The following is an 18,197-nucleotide window of genomic DNA, read 5'->3' on the forward strand; positions in this document are numbered from 1 at the left end:
TGATTAACGAGCGGATTTGATTTTGTTCATGTGTTATAGTACTTGTGTGTTCCGTATGATATATCGTACAGCATCTGTCAACTGATCTCTGCATTTTGATTGTATCCATCTAGGAGTCAAAATGGCGCAACGAGATATCTGACTATTAGCAGGTCCTACGTACATGAAATTGATTGTATGTATTGATGTCCTTTGGCGTTGTCGGTTACGTCATTGTTTTGATAAAACTCTCTATAGTACCTTACTCATCTTCCAAAGTAAGTGGAAGACCTCCACCAGCTACATACCTACAATCTATAATCCGAAAATACTTTAACAGCCATAGTAAAACAAACTGAATCATGGAGACAGGTGGTGAAAGCACACAGTCCGTCCCTCCATCCCCTCTCACCTTTTCTTCCTACACCGACATCTACAAGCAAATAACTACATAGGTAACCCTGACGAAACACAATAACAGATACGAATCCATCCGCACAGTCACAGTCACCCCTCCCAAGGACAAAGGACAACTCGGAGGTATCTCTCTCTACTCCACTCAAGAAGGAAATAAGCTGCCTGGTGACTGATTGAATGGCATCAAACCAGCAACCCAAGAAAGCACCATCAGCCCACTCAAGATCCTCTCAAAAGATGATAATGGAGAGGAACAATGCAATAATGGGGAACGAGCCGCAAGAGATCCGACATTGACGGGTCCGCAGACAGCGGGGATGACAAGCGGTGTTTCGGGGGAGGTTGATAAAGGTACATGGATATTTTTCCCGGCCGTTTCTAAGATTGGACATATGAAAGACTCGCATGTGAATCGTGAGATTCTAGATAAGAAGAAAGGCTAATGCATGTATGTATCTATGGTACAAAATTTAGATTTGAAGCCTGATGCAGATGGCATCGATGAAGAGGCTCGACGGACAAGAACGGCGCAGAGACTCAGGCCCGGATCGGGAATTGGTGCTTAGACCGGATATAATAAAGTACATCGTGTGAAGGAAATCCGTAAAGAAACAGAGAGAAAGGGGGTTTATTGAGTCGGCGATGTGCTGGTGGATGCTGTCTCGGGTGGATTGGTGCTTTTCTTCACTTCCAGAGGAACTTCTCGTCGTGGCCTTTTAAGACTGTCCAACGTGACTCCATTGCCCAATTTTGTGACTCCAACGACTGGTGGATCGCCTTTCTTGACGAATTCCCACATTCCTGTAAGAATATATTGTTAGCAAAATTGCGCAATACAGTATGTTGTGAAAGCCATGGATAAACAAACCAGGTAATTTATGTGCCGCCAACCGAAACGCCTCCCTCGCAATCTTCTCATGAATATCTCCCTTAATCTCAAACACAATCCTACTAACCGGAATCCTCGCCGCCCAATAATCAAATTTACCCTTTCCCTTACCCATACGCATTTCGTTACCCGAAGTGTACACACCGATATTTGCACTAACGCGCTTGTACAATGTGTAATTCATTCCTCGTAGTCGTCTTCGGATTGTTTCTTCGCCGATTTTGAGGGAGGAGGCTGCGACACGGCGATCGTGGTCTTTCATTCGTAGACCGTAGTCGCCATGCACAACGGTTGTGCCGCGCATGGAACCACCTGTATGCATCTTGGGACGGCCCTTGGGGGATTTGGATTTCTCGGCGAATTTGGGCGTGAGCCAGTCCAGGGCTGGGGATGTGGTGGAGAAGCATCGTGTGATTTGGGATTGTATGAGGGAGGGAACGTTATCTGTTGTTGAATGTTAGTTGACATGATCACATCGAATTGAAGGCCGTCGTATAAAAGTAGAAAAAAATGAAGCGAGTGTTGGGAATAAGATCATTTGACTTACATGACCTCAACAGGCCGAATTGTGATTTGGCCAACATCTTGCACAGATATTATGGCCCTCCGGTGGAAGGTAGGCACTCGTGATACTTTCTGTACTGAGAGAATATATCGTCCGTCCGGCGGCCAAGTCTTAGGAAAGTTGAAGCTCGGATCGAAAAGACTGACCTAAAAGGGTAAAAGTGGTTTGATCACGTGGGTTCGAGGCAACCAAGGCGGCGAGCGCGGGTCTGCACGACAGTCGCGTCCTCGCGTGCTTTCCCGCTGCTCCAGGCCGTTTTCTTTCAACAGCAACATCATCAAAATTCTACCCATCTACATTAACCTTTAGGTGGCGAATTGTTGTTGATTGGGTATCGAAATGTCAGATATCAGGAGTTTCTTCGGTATCAAAACTGCCTCTGGGACAGTTGCTCCCGCTGCTACCAAACCAGCTCCTAAGGAGGTAAGCGAAGCTTTGCGTCATCAGCAACATTTTCTTAAGTGCACAATTATGCGTCTAGAATTTGTATCACCGAATTTCGGGCATCCTTGCTTGGCTTTATCTTGAATCCTGTGTCAATTGTCTTGATTATTTGCTAAATCTATTGTTACTAGGACCCTACTACCGCGCGAAAGAAACGTAAGTTGCGAGCTACGATCGTCAGGCTAAAATGTGAATTAACATCTTGAAGGAAGCAGAAAGGTAGTTGATGACAGTGACGAGGATGATTTTGAGCCTCAACCATCTCCGAGAAACAAACCAGTGAAGAAACAGTACGTACTTATTACAGTTTGACAAACGGCATTACCTGACAAACCGAGCAATACAGACCAAAAGAGGAAGCCAAAGGAGAGCCGACTAGCACATCAGATTATTTTGCATCTAGCAAGAAAAGAGGTCGACCTCCGAAGAATGCCGAAGCAAAGGATACCGCACCTGCGACTCCCTCGCCTGTCGAGAATGGAAGCAGCACACCAAAAGCCAAACAAAGCAAGGAGACGCCAGCATCAACGGGGAAGAACGCAGCATCGAGAGCATCGAAGCCTGTCTTGAAGGTATTGGATAATGATGAAGGTCTTGGAGGTGATGATATCTTTGCAACTGAGTATAGCAAATCCGGCCGGCGCGATGATGACTATGTCGATGATAACGACGCAAGCGACTCTGACGACCTTATCGTGAAGCCCGCCACCTCTAGAAGGAGTAAACCTGATGACGACGATATGGAAATGCTTGACACCCCACCCAAATCCAAGCCTGGAAGAAAACGCAAGACGGACGCTGCCTTTGATGCTGATGAAGATGATAAAAAACCCAAGAAGAGTACAGGACCAGCAGTCAAGAAACAGAAATCTGCTGCAAAATTACAGGAGCCTGAAAACAAAGAAATTCAGGATATTTTCGATGCCATACCGACTGTCAGACCGCCAACTCCGCCGCCAACAGTGCCCGGTGAGAAGCCAAAATTCAATTTTGCGGCTGCTGGTAGATCGCGTACGCCTCCTGCTGCTGGGTCAGCAGAAATACCAGTGGGGGCTGAGAATTGCCTTGCTGGTTTATCTTTCGTCTTTACAGGCGTTCTGGATTCTCTTGGACGCGAGGAAGGCCAGAGTCTTGTTAAGCGTTACGGAGGCAAAGTTACCGGAGCTCCTAGTTCAAAGACGAGCTACGTTGTTCTTGGAAGCGACGCCGGCCCTAGCAAACTAAGGAAGATCAAGGAGATGAATATCAAGACAATAGGCGAAGAAGGACTATTCGAGCTGATCCGACGGCTCCCTGCTAACGGAGGCAGTGGCAAGGCTGCTGGACAAGCGCAAGCGAAGAAAGAGGCTGAAGAGAAAAAAATTCGTGCCATGGCCGAGGAAATGGAGCAAGAAGAGAAACAGAAAGCGGCCGAAGCAAAGGCAAGGAGGACACCTCAGAAGTCCGCGGCCACGACACCGGCTAGCTCGCAACCCCAATTTGACGATCGTCTTTGGACAACAAAATATGCACCAAGCTCGCTAAACATGATATGCGGAAACAAAGGCCAGGTCGAGAAACTTCAAACATGGCTGCGTAATTGGCGCTTGAATGCGAAACGGAAATTCAAAATGGCCGGAAAAGACGGCTCTGGCCTGTATAGGTCTGTCATGATTCATGGACCACCCGGTATTGGAAAGACGACAGCAGCTCATCTGGTCGCTAAACTGGAGGGATATGATGTTGTTGAGACCAATGCTAGTGATACTCGTAGCAAAAAGCTGGTTGAAGGAGGTCTTCTCGGTGTCTTGGATACGACATCCCTTCAGGGTTATTTCTCGAGCGAAGGCAAAAATGTTGAAAGTCAAAAGAAAAACCTGGTCTTGATCATGGACGAAGTGGACGGTATGTCTGCCGGGGACCGAGGTGGTGTTGGTGCTCTTGCTGCTGCCGCCAAAAAGACAAATATTCCTTTGATCTTGATTTGCAACGAGCGCAGCCTACCCAAGATGAAGCCATTCGATCATGTCACCTATGAGCTTCCATTCAGGCGTCCAACTGCAGAAATGATCAGGGCACGACTTATGACGATTTGTTTTCGCGAAGGTCTTAAGATTCCTCCTCCAGTTCTCGACAGCTTAATTGCAGGAACCAATGCAGACATTAGACAGCTTATCAATATGTTGTCTACGGTGAAATTGGATCAGAAGACCTTGGACTTTGACCAAGGAAAGCAGCTATCAAAGGCGTGGGAAAAGCATATCATCTTGAAGCCTTGGGACATTGCATCCAAGATTCTTAACGCTCAGACATTCTCGCAGAGCTCCAAGCTTACCTTGAACGACAAGATCGAGCTGTATTTCAATGACCACGAGTTCAGCTATCTCATGCTCCAGGAGAATTACCTGAAGACTCAACCAACCCTGGCTAGCAACTACCCTGGCAAGGAGCGAAAGCTGAAACTTCTCGAGCTAGCTGATAATGCCGCATCGAGCATCAGTGATGGTGATCTTGTGGATCGAATGATCCATGGCAGCCAGCAACAATGGAGTTTGATGCCAACCCACGCTGTTTTTAGTTTTGTACGACCTGCCAGTTTCATTTTCGGAAACATGATGGAACGAACGTCCTTTACGAGTTGGTTGGGTAATAATAGTAAATATGGTAAGCATTACTTCATCAAGAGATAAAACAACATTCATAGCTAACGTTTATTCAGGCAAACTCAACCGTTACACCAAAGAGATCCAAGGACATATGAGACTTCGAGCTTCAGGCGACCGCGATGAGATAAGACAACAGTATTTGCCTGCGCTTTGGGATAAAATGGTGCGTCCATTGATGGTTGATGGCAAAGACGCTGTCGAAGATGTCATCGATCTGATGGATAGCTATTTCATCACTCGCGAGGACTTTGATTCTATAGTTGAACTCGGCCTTGGTCCAATGAGTGAATCGGTAGTCGATATCCACACCCAAACAAAGTCAGCATTCACCAGGATTTACAACCAACGATCCCACCCTCTGCCGTTCATGAAGGCCACCAACGTTCTCGCGCCGAAGAAAGGACCCAAGGTCAAACCCGACATTGAGGATGCAATTGAGGACTCTGATGAAGAGGAGGTCGTCGATGATGCCATCGAAGAGGATGAAGAAGAGGAATTAGATTTGAAGAAGGACAAATATGTCAAGGTTCCCAAAGCCAAAAAAGCGGCCACCAAAGGGACCGCCAAAAGCAAGAAAGCCAAGGCAAAGAATGACAATGACGAGGATGACGAAGAAGAGAAACCGAAGAAAGGTCGGAAGGGGAAGGCCAAAGCGAAGTAAGGCTAGATTATTAAGGGGCGGCACTGGGAAGCTTTTGATCTTCCCATGGCTGTGTGTTATCTTGTTTACATTGTAGTCCATACCTTTGTTTGATAATGACCGGCACATTGAAAACATAGATTACTGTACCATATTGATATGATAAAACTCTTGCGAAAACTGATCATGATGACTATAAGTACATTGACAAATCCGAATTCGGTAGTTATAATACAATCAGATCTTTTTACCGGATTCTTTCGGTCCAAATAATATGGGTTGTAATTTTGGTGAATGCATATCAACGATTTTGAACGTGGTGGCTGTTACCGGTAAGGGTTTAGACCAATATTCCCCGCGTTGAATTAACTGAGGGTTAGCCAACGCCCCCAATCTCCGGCGGCTGAGCCGCTAGCACTCACTAACTTAGCTCCTGCCGTATCTAACAACGCTCTTCTTCTCATTTGTTCTTCTATCCCCAACTATCGCATGAGCAGACCATTTTGCATTCATTCTATCAGGCTGGACCTGAAATGAACTTTACGTCCCAGATATTCCTTTCCCGAGTTGACTGATATCAGTTTACAGTCGGCATGCGTTATCCTGGGGATGCTGGTCCACGATAGCCCTGTCCTGTGTACTCGAACGAATGCAGATCTTATCTACGACTGATTTGGAGGCCTCGAATCTTGTAAAATATTTTGCGCTATTGTAATAGGCGCTATACTCAACCATGTCCCTTCTGCAGAGTGAAGAGTGAGTGAATCCTCAGACCCTCGTGACATAACACCAGCCATTGCGCCCTGCGATATCAGCTCAAAACTAACTCTACCACCACGCATATTCTAGTTTCACAATCTGGCAGCTGCGAACGTCATACCTCTCCTCGATCAAAGACGGCATTGGCGACCGTCTTATCAACGTCAACAACTCAATACTAAACACTCCCGGCTTTCGCGCCGCTGGCTGGGTGCCTACATCCGCGAACGCAACCACAACAACCCAAGAAAGTGGCTCTCTCATCAAACGGACATATTCGCCTCCCATCCCTACTACGGCGAACGTCGCATCCGAGTACTATCGATTCGCGAGACATACGGAGTTGAACGATGGGGATGGCTTGAGCATCGACGATGCAGAGGAAGATGAAGGTGGGATGGTGACTGGGGGTGGGGGTGGGAGTACGTATGCACTCGGGATTAAACATCATGGCAAATCTGCGCGGAAGAATAGACGACGTGATCGCCATGTTCCCGTTATTCAGAGAGTGGGGGAAGGTGAGGATGAAGATAGTAGCGATTTGAGTGATGACAGTGATGATGAAGGTGATTTTACAAGGTTAGTAAAGCTCCATTTGATATGAAAAGCTGGCGCTGATTCTCTATACAGAGCGGCACAACAAATCAAATTCTCGAAAATGCCTGTGCGGAATAGGGCAGGATCCCTACCAATGGAAAGTGAAGAGGTGCAACCTACAGGCTCCGATGCAAATTTGGGCCCGGGATATAGACGGAGTTCAATGGGAGCAGTTGAAGTAGCCCAAGGACGACCGCGTGGTGATACCGTGACGAGCAGTGATATGTCAGAAGGCGATAATCCTGCTCTATTCAGACGGCGACAGATTCAATTCTCCGCTCAGCACCAGGTTATAGAAGAACCAGCAGACGACGGCCAAGCAAATAGCGAAGCGCGTTCCGGGGATATTGGTGATCAAGATGAGGACAGTGTGGCGGGCTCTGTAGATTCAGATCTGTCGTCGGATTTTGGTGTCACCGCAGGATCAGCGTCTCTTCTTGCTGGTGCTCCCTTGAATGACACCCTGAATTCATCACTGGCGATGATGCACAAGCTAGCAAATGCAAGCTCGCAAGGCACATCGCCTAGGAAGACAAAGGTGACCACCCCTGGTTTGCAAGAATTGCCTCCTCCACGACCCATTAGCACTTTACAGCCTGTCAGTCTTTTGTCGAAAGAACTAAATGCGAAGAAAGCTATACCAACCAACCCGGTCGAGAGATTTGGGCCTCTGTGGGCCGCAGATTCCAATACGGCTTTGAATATCAAGATCTATGCGCCCTTTTCCGAAGACCCTGAAACTCCATACAACATGCCCATATTCCGAGACTCTCGCGATCAAGGTCGTACCGGTCCGGTGACAGTCACAGAAGCCATTGGTCTAGCGTTGTGGAGGTATCTGAAAGAGGGCTTAAAGCCCGCCATTGACCCCAATAAACTGAATGTCAATCGATGGACATTGCGAATGGTCGAAGACGGTGAAGTTGACTTTGATTTCCCAGCTCTGGGTCGTCACCTACCCTTGGCCGATTTTACTTCCAACAATAACCGGGCAGCCGGAATGCGTGGCCGTTCAAGAGGGAAACAATACGACGAATTTGCTTTAGTTGAAGCTACTGATGCGGAGTTTGAAGAATATTCTCGACTGTACCCCAAGTTTAACCCAGAGCCTGTTGTCGAGACCAGTGAAGCGACATCACAGACCCTTGGCACTGCTACGCCACAAACTAAACCCATGCCTTCGGCGGTGAGGTTAAATCCTATTCTTGGGCAACCATTTTCCTCCGCACTGAATGGCACTACTTTGAAACCGGCGGATATGCCCGCACCCACGTCTCATGCCACGCCTCGTCTGGGTGTTCAAAAGACATTAAAGGTCCGGTTCATCAACATTGAAGGGTCGACACAGACCACGACGGTGAACACAGCTACGGATAGTTACATTGCCGAGATTCTTGATTCAGTCTGCAAGCGTTGGGGGCTAGATAAGGGCAACTATCTACTCAAAATCCCAGGCACCAACACCGTTGCGCCTCTAGATCGTACCGTCGAAGTCATAGGTAACGTGTCCGAATTAGATGTTGTCCGTCGGCGCTTTGGAGCCGGAGCCTCTTTCGCAGGTTCCCCTGGCAGCGCTTCGCCCAACGCGCCCCTTCAGATCGGCGGCACGAACGCTGCAGCTTCAAAGAAAGGTAAAAAACACCAGATGTTACATCCGCTTGCGCAACCCCAGAAGCAAGATTTGGTTGGTGGTTATTATCGTCGATACTATGTATATCGCAAGCAATCCATGTCGTTTACAGCTTCAAATCAGAGAGTTCTGGTCCTTGACAATGACTACCTGCATGTCATGCCGGGGGAGACTGCGAAGGGAGTGTTTGACGCTACGGGAAAGACGCGATCGATCAATTTCAATGATATTATCGGAACCAAAGTCAGCCGAAGGCATCCGAAGAGTTTTCAGGTGGTTGTTCTTCGAGGAACGGATGCACATGAGCAGAAGCGATATGACTTTGAGGCTCGCAACGAGGCCGAGGCAGCGGAGATTGTGGGTGAGATCAAGAAGAATATGGAGCAGTATCGAGTATGGTAGATGTCTCCTACTAGTGTATTTCTTTCTTTCTTGCGGCTTATTGCATAGGAGTGGCTGTTGGTGTAGGTATGACTGGCGTTTTATCTTCTTGTCTGGGGTATATCCTTTGCTATATATCACAATACAATGGACTTTGATTGCATGAACCACACTGAAAAGGTCTAGATAAGCTTTAAGTAAACCGATCATCCGATCATTGAGAGGTTCCTGGGGTTAGTTACTCGAGATTAGATGATATTTACATAGTATGTATTTACAGTGAATGATGGATGACTGTGACCAAGCCGGAAATGGCAGCACGTCATCATCATCCATTACAAGGTCTCGGATTGTTGGTAGCTCCTTCATGGGAGAGAAAAAAAAATAAGAAATCAATCGATCCGCCATATAACAAATATGAGTTTCAGCCATATTATATATATTCACAGAGAAAGAAGAGCAGAAAAGTAGTGAATCATAAAAGGAACAGGTCACCAATAGACAGACAGAAGAAGTAAGACACGGACTCCGGACTGACCCCGCCTTCCTGACTTCATCGGATCCTGTACGTCAGTCCACTTGCCTACTCTGTACTCTTTAGTTACTCTGTGGTAGTTCTTCTACACTCGCCTATAGCATTGCTACGGCATAGCGCTGCTGTACTCCGATCCCTGTCCAATTGTCTTTTGCCTGTCCTTTTATCTTTCTATCTTCTATCTTACCGTCAACTAACCACTCTAGCCGATACGTGCACCACACTCACAGCCGACTCAAGCAATCCGACGACGCCACAAGCAGATCCCGAGATCCCACCAAAGCTCACTCACCACTCACCACTCACTTTGTCGTTGCTCTGGCCAGACCATATATCTATATCGAAAAAAAAGAAAACACATGTTCAGTCAACATTATAACCATCAATTATATATTATCTACTATCGCACCATATTACACTTACCAGTCGATCCGAGCGATCCTCTTCTGTCTACTGCGTCAACCGAGTACATTACGTAGCCTCGTCCTCTTCTCCACCTGCACTACACCAACCACCCTGGAACAACTGCTTTTGCTTTGAGGGGTATCCGTCAATCATCAATTGACTCTTTTTTCTTTTTATCTTTCTATCCTCTTTCTTTTTTTCAGACTCATTCGCAGTCTGGAAAAAATACCCGACGCAAGCATCTCATGCCGACGTTCGGGTCACTGCTCAAGAAGAAAAAGACGCATTCGACAGGTTCGAAGGAGTTGTCCGCTTCGTCTACTGCTGCAAGTGCCGAAGCTCCCACCACATCAGCGTCCGATAAACCCGCCGACGAAACGGAGCAGTCAAAGGAATCGAACGACAGTAACATCAACAGTGCTGGATCGACCGGCGCCGAGGCAAGCAACAATACCAAAAGTGGTTCGAACGACATTCAGATGACATTGAATTCGTCAACAAATCAACAAATTGCGCAAGACGCAAATAATTCCTCTTCACACCACCATTATCTGCCGAATATTGGCAGTATAAAAAGCATCATTAACCCGACGCACCATCAGCATGGAAACGACGTACAGGGACAAGACCATGCCGAGCACACCAACAACAACAACAATAACAACAGCAGCACACAAAACTATGTCCAAACCTCACAGGGCCAATTGCCGAAGTCGCAATCCAGACAGACCAAAGGGAAATATTCTCTGGAAGATTTCTCGCTGCAGCGAACTTTAGGAACCGGAAGTTTTGGCCGCGTGCATTTGGTGCAGTCGAGGCATAATCATCGCTTCTATGCGATCAAGGTGTTGAAAAAGGCCCAGGTGGTCAAGATGAAGCAGGTGGAGCACACGAATGATGAAAGGAGGATGCTTCAGAGAGTGAAGCACCCTTTCCTCATCACCCTCTGGGGTACTTTTCAGGATTCGAAGAATCTATATATGGTTATGGACTTTGTTGAAGGCGGAGAGCTGTTTAGTCTGCTCCGAAAGTCGCAGGTATGAATTCCTCAAGCAGTAGTCAAGAAACGTGCTAACCGGTTGCAGAGATTCCCTAACCCTGTGGCTAAATTCTACGCTGCTGAAGTGACATTGGCTCTGGAATATTTGCATGCACAGCATATTATATACCGAGATCTCAAGCCCGAGAATTTGCTGCTGGACCGGCATGGGCATTTGAAGATTACCGATTTTGGATTTGCCAAAGAAGTTCCGGATATCACATGGACATTGTGTGGAACGCCGGATTACCTTGCACCGGAGGTTGTGTCCTCCAAGGGATATAATAAATCAGTAGACTGGTAAGGACCCTAAAACGAAGGTAAAGAGAATATGTGCTGATAATGCCAGGTGGTCATTGGGCATCCTCATATTCGAGATGCTTTGCGGCTTTACGCCGTTCTGGGACAGCGGATCCCCCGTCAAGATATACGAGAATATCCTCCGAGGCAAAATAAAATATCCTCCATACATGCATCCAGATGCCGTTGATCTTTTGTCGCAGCTCATCACCCCAGATTTGACAAAGCGACTGGGCAACCTTCACGGGGGCCCGGAGGATGTCAAGAATCACCCTTGGTTCGCCGAGGTGACTTGGGACAGATTGCTGAGAAAGGATATTGATGCTCCGTATGTTCCGCCTGTGAGGGCCGGACAGGGAGATGCCAGTCAGTTTGACAAGTATCCCGAGGAGAACGAAGCATATGGCAGTACCGGAGAAGACCCGTACGTATTCTCTTGGAGCCTATGAAGTGTCTTGCTTACCATATTACAGATATCATAATCTTTTCACCGAATTTTGATCATTTCAACAACCTTACCAGCATCTGCTCTATCCCTCTTCCCTTTATAGTTGTCGCAACTGTGGAGTGGAGATCTCAACATCAGGTATAAAACAACCTTATCTTATATTATTAAACATATCTACAACGGCCTTGGGTTCAGGGTTGGGTTTGCTTTCGATTCTTGCTTTTGCTTGCTGTTTCTTGTGTTTCTGCTGGAGAACAATGATTGATTTACGGTCTGGGACCGATATGACAAAATATATGGAGTCTTGATGTATGTGGCATATAAGTCTAGGTGGTAGACTGGAGAGATGGTGGCAATGAATGCATGATTTTACTTTTTATGGTATGAATCGATACAAGCACATAATTTTCTTAAGCAGTCACTGCACGTGGTTCAATGTTATTTATTCATTATATGTATCCATACATTACACCCAACATGGCACCTTGGTTGAGTGTTACAGCGTGAGCCAAGGTTCCAGATGTCGTTATGCCCAGTACATATGTAACATTGAAGGGTATCTGTGGTCTCGTGGACTATGCTTGTAGGGGATCATGTACCGCAAAGAATATATCTTCGTTAGCAACAGAGAGAGAAATCATCCCATCTTTTGTTTACTCCATTCTAAAAGTTTAACAATGAGTTGAAAGTTCCAGCTAATATTATACATAGGCCATATCCAGACCTTCCCCTAACAAAAAACCAAAGTCTATCAAACAATCCCTATGTCCGTCACTTTTTTCATGATCCGTTGAAGACTGATTTATTGCTCCGACGTTCCCAAAGCTCCCAAAACATCCGCCCCAGCACCCATCCTCTTCGACTCCTTCTGCACCCTCGAGACGTACGCACGACTAGTCACATTCCAGAGATTGATGTATTTGTCCATGCACGACGAAAGACAAGTACTTTCACCAGCTGAGAGTGTTGAGCCGGGAGTGGGGATGCAGCGGTCGAAGCAGTTTTCGTTTATTTTCTGTATTTGTCCGCCCTTTGTTAGCTATTATGCTGTATAGTATGATTGGGTGAGAAAAGGAAGGCGTACGTTGATGAGAATGCGGGTGTTGGCCACAGCAGCTTCGGCTTGGACTGATTGCATGAGAGCATTTTTGAGTTCGGCGGAGGATTGCTCGGAGGGGGTGGAGGAGGAAGAGGAGCCGAAGAGTGACATTTTGTGTGTGTGTGTGTGTGTGTGTGTGTGTGTGTGTGTGTGTGTGTGTGTGTGTGTGTGTGTGTGTGTGTGTGTGTGTCTGTGTTTTTGTATGTGAATTGGAGTGTATTTGAGGTCTGATCGGGAAGTTCTGTGTCTCTGCCGTTGGCTTTTTATAGATGTAGGTTGCTGGGATGGTAGATTTGAGGATGAGCTTGCGGAGAATAGAGTATATACCCACTAGCCCCTTCTGGCCTAGGGCGCTGGCAAAGAGTGAGGTCACCGGCCAAACTGTGGCTGATTGGATCCAAAGCCCGAATAGCTCTCACTGCACCCGCCACAGTCTGCAAGTGGACACCTTTACTACTATCACAACTTCATACTTCTCCTGTTCCACTTCTACAACTGCATACATCCTTGCTGTGTCTTTCTTTCTCCTACAGGATCTGCATTCTACATTCACGACATATCCGTCCAGCTAAAGGGATGTCCTGGACCCATTGAATGTCCCGGCGACATTGTGTTTATTTACGATCATTCAAACTCGACCTACAGCGTAACATTCTAGCGAGCTCTTGACGTTTCTCGCCCTGACGTTGTAAATTCTTTCATTCGGCTTTTCGAACTATTGCTGAGAGATCACATTCGCTCATATTCTCTCGCCTACAATATTTTCTGTCTTTGAAGCTTTCTTAAAAGATATCCCCTTCGCTCAACCTCTGTCCCACGACTTGACAACACCAACTCAACCTCAATATGTGGTTCTCTCAATGGGCTGCCTCAGCCCTGGCATTGGCCTCGGCGGTAACGGCCGCAGATACAAAGTATTGGCAAGACAACACTGATGTGAAGATGCTTCCTGTAAGTAGCCCTCCACAAAGTATATATCCGTCGCGAAGACAGGCTTACCCTGATACGATGAATAGTTACGAACGCATAGCTTGGTTCCGGTATGAATTTCAGTCTAGATGATGCGCATGCAATTGGCATGACACAACGAGAAAAAAGAAATCGACTAACATGCGCCGACGGTAGCCCTATCTAGATTCCGACATGCATAGTCGGTGGTGGGATTTTGGTGGTGATACTGTTATTCGTACAGACCAGTATGCTCATCTTTTCCATTCGAACTATCTTTAGGAGGCCTCTAACAGGAACAGATATGTACGACTAACATCTGAACGACAATCCCAACAGGGCTGGATATTCTCCCGCGTCCCTCTAACCGCGACCAACTGGGAGGTATGACCCCCCTCGTCCCTTGTCCGCATCATTACAAAGACTAAAGCTCTGGTATAGATTGAATTTGAATTCAAGATCCACGGATCAGGCCACTTGCATGGCGACGGATTTGCGCTCTGGCTCACCAAAGGCCGTGCCACGCCAGGCCCTGTGTTCGGATCGGCAGATCGATTCGAAGGTCTCGGAATCTTCTTCGATACCTACAAGAATAACCGTCCTGGTACCTCGTTCCCATACGTTATGGCCATGATGGGAGATGGACAAACATCCTATGACCAGGAGCATGACGGCAAGGATAATGAGTTGGCTGGATGTTCTGTACGACCTCTTCAACACTTTTCGAAATCATGACTTGATACTGATCCTCAGACAGGCTCGCGGTATCCGAGATGCCGCAATCCCCACAAAAGCGCGCCTAACCTACTTCCAAGACCGCTCCCTCACGCTCGACCTCCAATACAAATCCGACAGCTCCTGGACCGAATGCTTCTCCCTTAGCGCAGCCGACACAAACATCGCCATCCCCTCGGTGGCATACCTCGGCTTCTCAGGCGAAACAGGTGAAGTCACCGACGTGCACGATATTATTTCCGTGGTTACGCACAACCTTTATGACTCAAGTACCGCTGCGAGCAGGAATAGGGGTGGTGCACCGACCAGCCGTGGACGAGGTGGAAAGAAAAAGCAGGCCTCTTCCGGTGGATGGTTGTGGTTCTTCTTCAAGATCTTCTTGTTCTTCGGTGTGGTGATTGGTGCGTATGTCGGATTTACGATTTATAGGTCGAGTCAGAGGCAGTCTCGCTTCTAAGCAAAAGGTGGGAGGATGGATATTGAAAAAAGAAAATAGAAATTAGGAGGGAAAAAAAGTCATCATATGGAAATGGATATGAAATTACACAAATCACTTCGGTTTAGCTTTACCACATCTCTTTTTTCTGTCTGTTCTAGCGGCTTATCGGCATGTTGAGTTTTTGTTTGTGTATTACCTGAGAGGCCTATTCTGATTTTGCTACTGCTATTCAGCGTTTTCATTAGTTTATTGTCAATGACGGGTCTTTGTCTGTCACGAATGGGGTCCGATGCCATCAATATTTCAATTTCAATTTTGGTTAGGTATATCGAGGGATTTTGAGACAACCATAGTGGAAGTGAGGAAAATTATTGGTAAAATCTATTGGGGTATCACTATAAATTATTAAATCATATCAAACGACCAAATGCCCCCGCCTAAATAGAAGTGTTGGATATCATACACCGTTATCATCATATCGTGTCCCCTCCGCTTCGTTTAACTGGTATGACGCCCCTTTGCCTCAATCCACAAATCATCCAGAATCTGAAATACTTCCGTAACGCTCTGCACTAGGGTCTTCTCTTCCCCCAGACCCAACCCGCCGTATCGATGAAGCATCTTATCCGGATGCCAGCGAATACGCTCCACTTTTAGCGTGTTCGAGAAGCTCTCGGAGGGTGAGTGTTGCATGAAATCCCTGATTTCATCGCGCGAGATATCTCGCCGTTTGCCAGATTCAACGGGCCAGTAGATATAGTTCCGAATATAGAATGGCTTCTCGGTATCAGAAGAAAGGGGCGTTTTGGCCAAATCAGCTAGCTCTTCCCAACTCTTTAGATACTTTTCCCACGCCGCTTTCCACTGCTTTGCGCGTCTCCGTTTCTCGCCCCTCCGCAGACTCTCTTCAAGCGCTTCATCAAATCGAGAACGTTCTTGCTGCTCGGTTTCGGCGCGTTTCTTCGCCTTGGCTTTCTCCTGTCTCTGGCGTTCTCTCTCATGCATTATCCCCTCATGCGAACGTTCCCACATTCGAGCTCGTACATATTCGGCATACTCTTCGTCTGTCATGCGCTCCAATTCCCCGTCCGGACCCTTAGGGACTGATGGCACGGCATAAGTGTGTATTGGTTGTCCGTACACAGATTCCCAATACATAGCGCCTTCATCGTCACCTAGAGCATCGAATAGAGATTCGCGGAACGCAGTGTCGGGGGATAAGGAGCGGCGACCACCAAGCGATTGAGGAAATGGTTCGTCCTCGGTCTTTTGGCGCTTTGGAGAGCGCCGGGAGCTATGGTGGTGACGATGGTGGTGGTGTCGGTGACGGTGAGATTTGTGCTCATCGGAATGGCTTCTGTCATCTCCGCTTGAGTGATGCCTTGACCGTGATTTTGAGGATTTGAAGCGGAACTTGGAGGATCGGGAGGATCTGTATTCGGATTCATTCGTTCCATCCTTTGTCCTTTTGTTTTCTTCCTCCTTTAGATGATTGGGGTAGTTGGATGCATGCTCGCCGTTAGATTGAGCTGTTGTTCCATCCATGGTTGTCTTGACGAGCTCTTAACGGCTTGCGGAGTATGCGACTGATGACATCATGCGAGTTCTGTTCCTGTCCTGATGCTGGTGAATTTCCTCGTAGTTTCACATAAAGCAGCTTGTAAAGCACACGCTCGAATAGAATGCGAGAGGAAGATCTTGCATTGTTGTCGTGACTGGTAGCTAAATAAAAGAGGACGGTGGTGAAGTCAGGCGAAATGTCCACTCCGCATGGTCCGTGCTCGCCGATCTCCGTGGCGCATTTACATAGTATTCATTCATTAAATTGACCTCAAACAATACCCATTCAACAATCATATCAACATTCAACGTGGAGAAACATGGGCTTAGTACAGTATTCAGACTCCGAGGGCTCAGATGATGAGGAACAGCCTCAAGTCACTCAACCAACTACCAAACCTCAACCACCAGCTCCAGAGACAAAACCATCCCAATCCGACCAGAAATTCTCATCAATCGTAGACCGCGGAAACCCACGCAAAATCCGAGTCGCACTCCCCTCGATCAAACCAGAAACTCAAGCCGATAACCTTGAAAATGATGATCAAGACGGACCTGCAAGAAAGAAACCTCGAACAACCGGTGGCGGAATATTCTCTGGATTCAATTCGATCCTCCCGACGCCGAAACGCGCAAATCTACCTACTACATCTGGCGGGAATGCAAGCAAGAGTACAAAGGTTTTCAATTTGAAGACTGGTGCCGGTCCGGGGTTTGATCGGCAGGCGGATGCTGAATGGTGTCAGGAGCAGGCTCTTAATCAAGCTTCGACAGGAGGCGCGGAGGATGATACGATACCGAAACCTGGAAGTTTGCGCAATGATGCGAAAGAAGGTAGTCTACTGAGAGAGGAAGATTACAAGAAGAAGGGCAATGCGATGATGTTTAAGCCGCTATCTGTGGCGCGCAATGGGCCGAAGAAAAAGTCTGCTGCATTTGTGGCAGCTCGGGCAGCAGCAGCAGCAGGTACTGCCAGTGCCGTACAGAAGCCGAGTAGCGCAGATAATCTTCCTTCAGAGAAAGATGCTTCCATACCAGCTGCCACTGTGACCGCAGCCGCAGCTCCAGTCAAACCAAAAGTTAGCCTTTTTTCATTTTCAAGTGAAGAAAAGGCTGCGCCGACCCCATCAACAAGCAGATACGAATCAATCGTATACAACCCTGAATTCGCCAACGAACCTTCCACCATAGAAGAAGACATCTCCACACTAGAACAACACAACCAACCCTCCACCTCCTACCCAACCCCCTCAACCCAACAACAATCAACCCTCGACGCCATCGCCAACGACCTAAACCTCTCCCGTGCCCAACGGCGACAACTACTCGGCCGAAACACAGCAGCACAAACCAACTCTCGAATACTAACATTCAACACCGATGCAGAGTACGCATCAAATCAGGAGATACTTTCCAGGACTACGGAAGAAGAACTTGCTGCTCAACAACATAACCCTGTTCGAGCAATTGCGCCGGGTAAGCACTCTTTAAGGCAACTTGTGCAGGCGGCGAATTCGCAGAAGGATGCGCTTGAGGATAGTTTTGCGGCTGGAAGGAGGAATAAGAAGGAAGCTGGATCTAGGTATGGTTGGTGATAGGCTCTCTGTTCAAGCTATAGTCGGTACTATTCAGTATAAAGCAATCTATCCTAGTTTGACCTCAGAAGCCGAACCTAGAATTCTAATTATCGTAAACTCAGAATTCATTCGAGTATGTAGGCTGATATTGTACTGTCAATTTTAA

At 47.2% G+C, this 18,197-nt stretch overlaps 9 protein-coding genes across 9 annotated transcripts; 6 read left to right on the top strand and 3 right to left on the bottom strand.

The window, feature by feature from the left end:
* Positions 1–341: 341 nt before the first annotated feature.
* On the top strand, positions 342–839 carry EYB26_007314 (uncharacterized protein; the record flags this gene model as incomplete). Its single annotated transcript, XM_054266586.1, has 3 exons — positions 342–367; positions 461–519; positions 589–839. The coding sequence occupies 3 exons, from the start codon at positions 342–344 to the stop codon at positions 837–839; spliced, it is 336 nt and encodes a 111-aa protein (XP_054122561.1).
* A 185-nt stretch (positions 840–1,024) lies between these two features.
* On the bottom strand, positions 1,025–1,869 carry EYB26_007315 (uncharacterized protein; the record flags this gene model as incomplete). Its single annotated transcript, XM_054266587.1, has 3 exons — positions 1,025–1,197; positions 1,265–1,729; positions 1,833–1,869. 3 exons carry the CDS (start codon positions 1,867–1,869, stop codon positions 1,025–1,027), a joined length of 675 nt encoding a protein of 224 aa, XP_054122562.1.
* Positions 1,870–2,189: 320 nt separating this feature from the next.
* On the top strand, positions 2,190–5,600 carry EYB26_007316 (uncharacterized protein; the record flags this gene model as incomplete). Its single annotated transcript, XM_054266588.1, has 5 exons — positions 2,190–2,273; positions 2,426–2,450; positions 2,503–2,584; positions 2,641–4,937; positions 4,993–5,600. 5 exons carry the CDS (start codon positions 2,190–2,192, stop codon positions 5,598–5,600), a joined length of 3,096 nt encoding a protein of 1,031 aa, XP_054122563.1.
* Positions 5,601–6,312: 712 nt separating this feature from the next.
* Positions 6,313–8,967, top strand: EYB26_007317 (uncharacterized protein; the record flags this gene model as incomplete). Its single annotated transcript, XM_054266589.1, has 3 exons — positions 6,313–6,335; positions 6,429–6,917; positions 6,969–8,967. 3 exons carry the CDS (start codon positions 6,313–6,315, stop codon positions 8,965–8,967), a joined length of 2,511 nt encoding a protein of 836 aa, XP_054122564.1.
* A 1,164-nt stretch (positions 8,968–10,131) lies between these two features.
* On the top strand, positions 10,132–11,726 carry EYB26_007318 (uncharacterized protein; the record flags this gene model as incomplete). Its single annotated transcript, XM_054266590.1, has 4 exons — positions 10,132–10,923; positions 10,972–11,225; positions 11,275–11,649; positions 11,699–11,726. 4 exons carry the CDS (start codon positions 10,132–10,134, stop codon positions 11,724–11,726), a joined length of 1,449 nt encoding a protein of 482 aa, XP_054122565.1.
* A 749-nt stretch (positions 11,727–12,475) lies between these two features.
* On the bottom strand, positions 12,476–12,883 carry EYB26_007319 (uncharacterized protein; the record flags this gene model as incomplete). Its single annotated transcript, XM_054266591.1, has 2 exons — positions 12,476–12,688; positions 12,758–12,883. The coding sequence occupies 2 exons, from the start codon at positions 12,881–12,883 to the stop codon at positions 12,476–12,478; spliced, it is 339 nt and encodes a 112-aa protein (XP_054122566.1).
* A 735-nt stretch (positions 12,884–13,618) lies between these two features.
* EYB26_007320 (uncharacterized protein) lies at positions 13,619–14,912 on the top strand (the record flags this gene model as incomplete). The annotated part of the gene is made up of 6 exons (XM_054266592.1): positions 13,619–13,723; positions 13,789–13,812; positions 13,898–13,968; positions 14,023–14,104; positions 14,162–14,422; positions 14,478–14,912. The coding sequence occupies 6 exons, from the start codon at positions 13,619–13,621 to the stop codon at positions 14,910–14,912; spliced, it is 978 nt and encodes a 325-aa protein (XP_054122567.1).
* A 480-nt stretch (positions 14,913–15,392) lies between these two features.
* On the bottom strand, positions 15,393–16,439 carry EYB26_007321 (uncharacterized protein; the record flags this gene model as incomplete). The annotated part of the gene is made up of 1 exon (XM_054266593.1): positions 15,393–16,052. The coding sequence occupies one exon, from the start codon at positions 16,050–16,052 to the stop codon at positions 15,393–15,395; it is 660 nt and encodes a 219-aa protein (XP_054122568.1).
* Positions 16,440–16,774: 335 nt separating this feature from the next.
* On the top strand, positions 16,775–18,049 carry EYB26_007322 (uncharacterized protein; the record flags this gene model as incomplete). Its single annotated transcript, XM_054266594.1, has 1 exon — positions 16,775–18,049. One exon carries the CDS (start codon positions 16,775–16,777, stop codon positions 18,047–18,049), a length of 1,275 nt encoding a protein of 424 aa, XP_054122569.1.
* Positions 18,050–18,197: the final 148 nt, after the last annotated feature.

The sequence above is a fragment of the Talaromyces marneffei genome, chromosome 5 (assembly GCF_009556855.1).
Source record: "Talaromyces marneffei chromosome 5, complete sequence".
NCBI lineage: Eukaryota > Fungi > Ascomycota > Eurotiomycetes > Eurotiales > Trichocomaceae > Talaromyces > Talaromyces marneffei.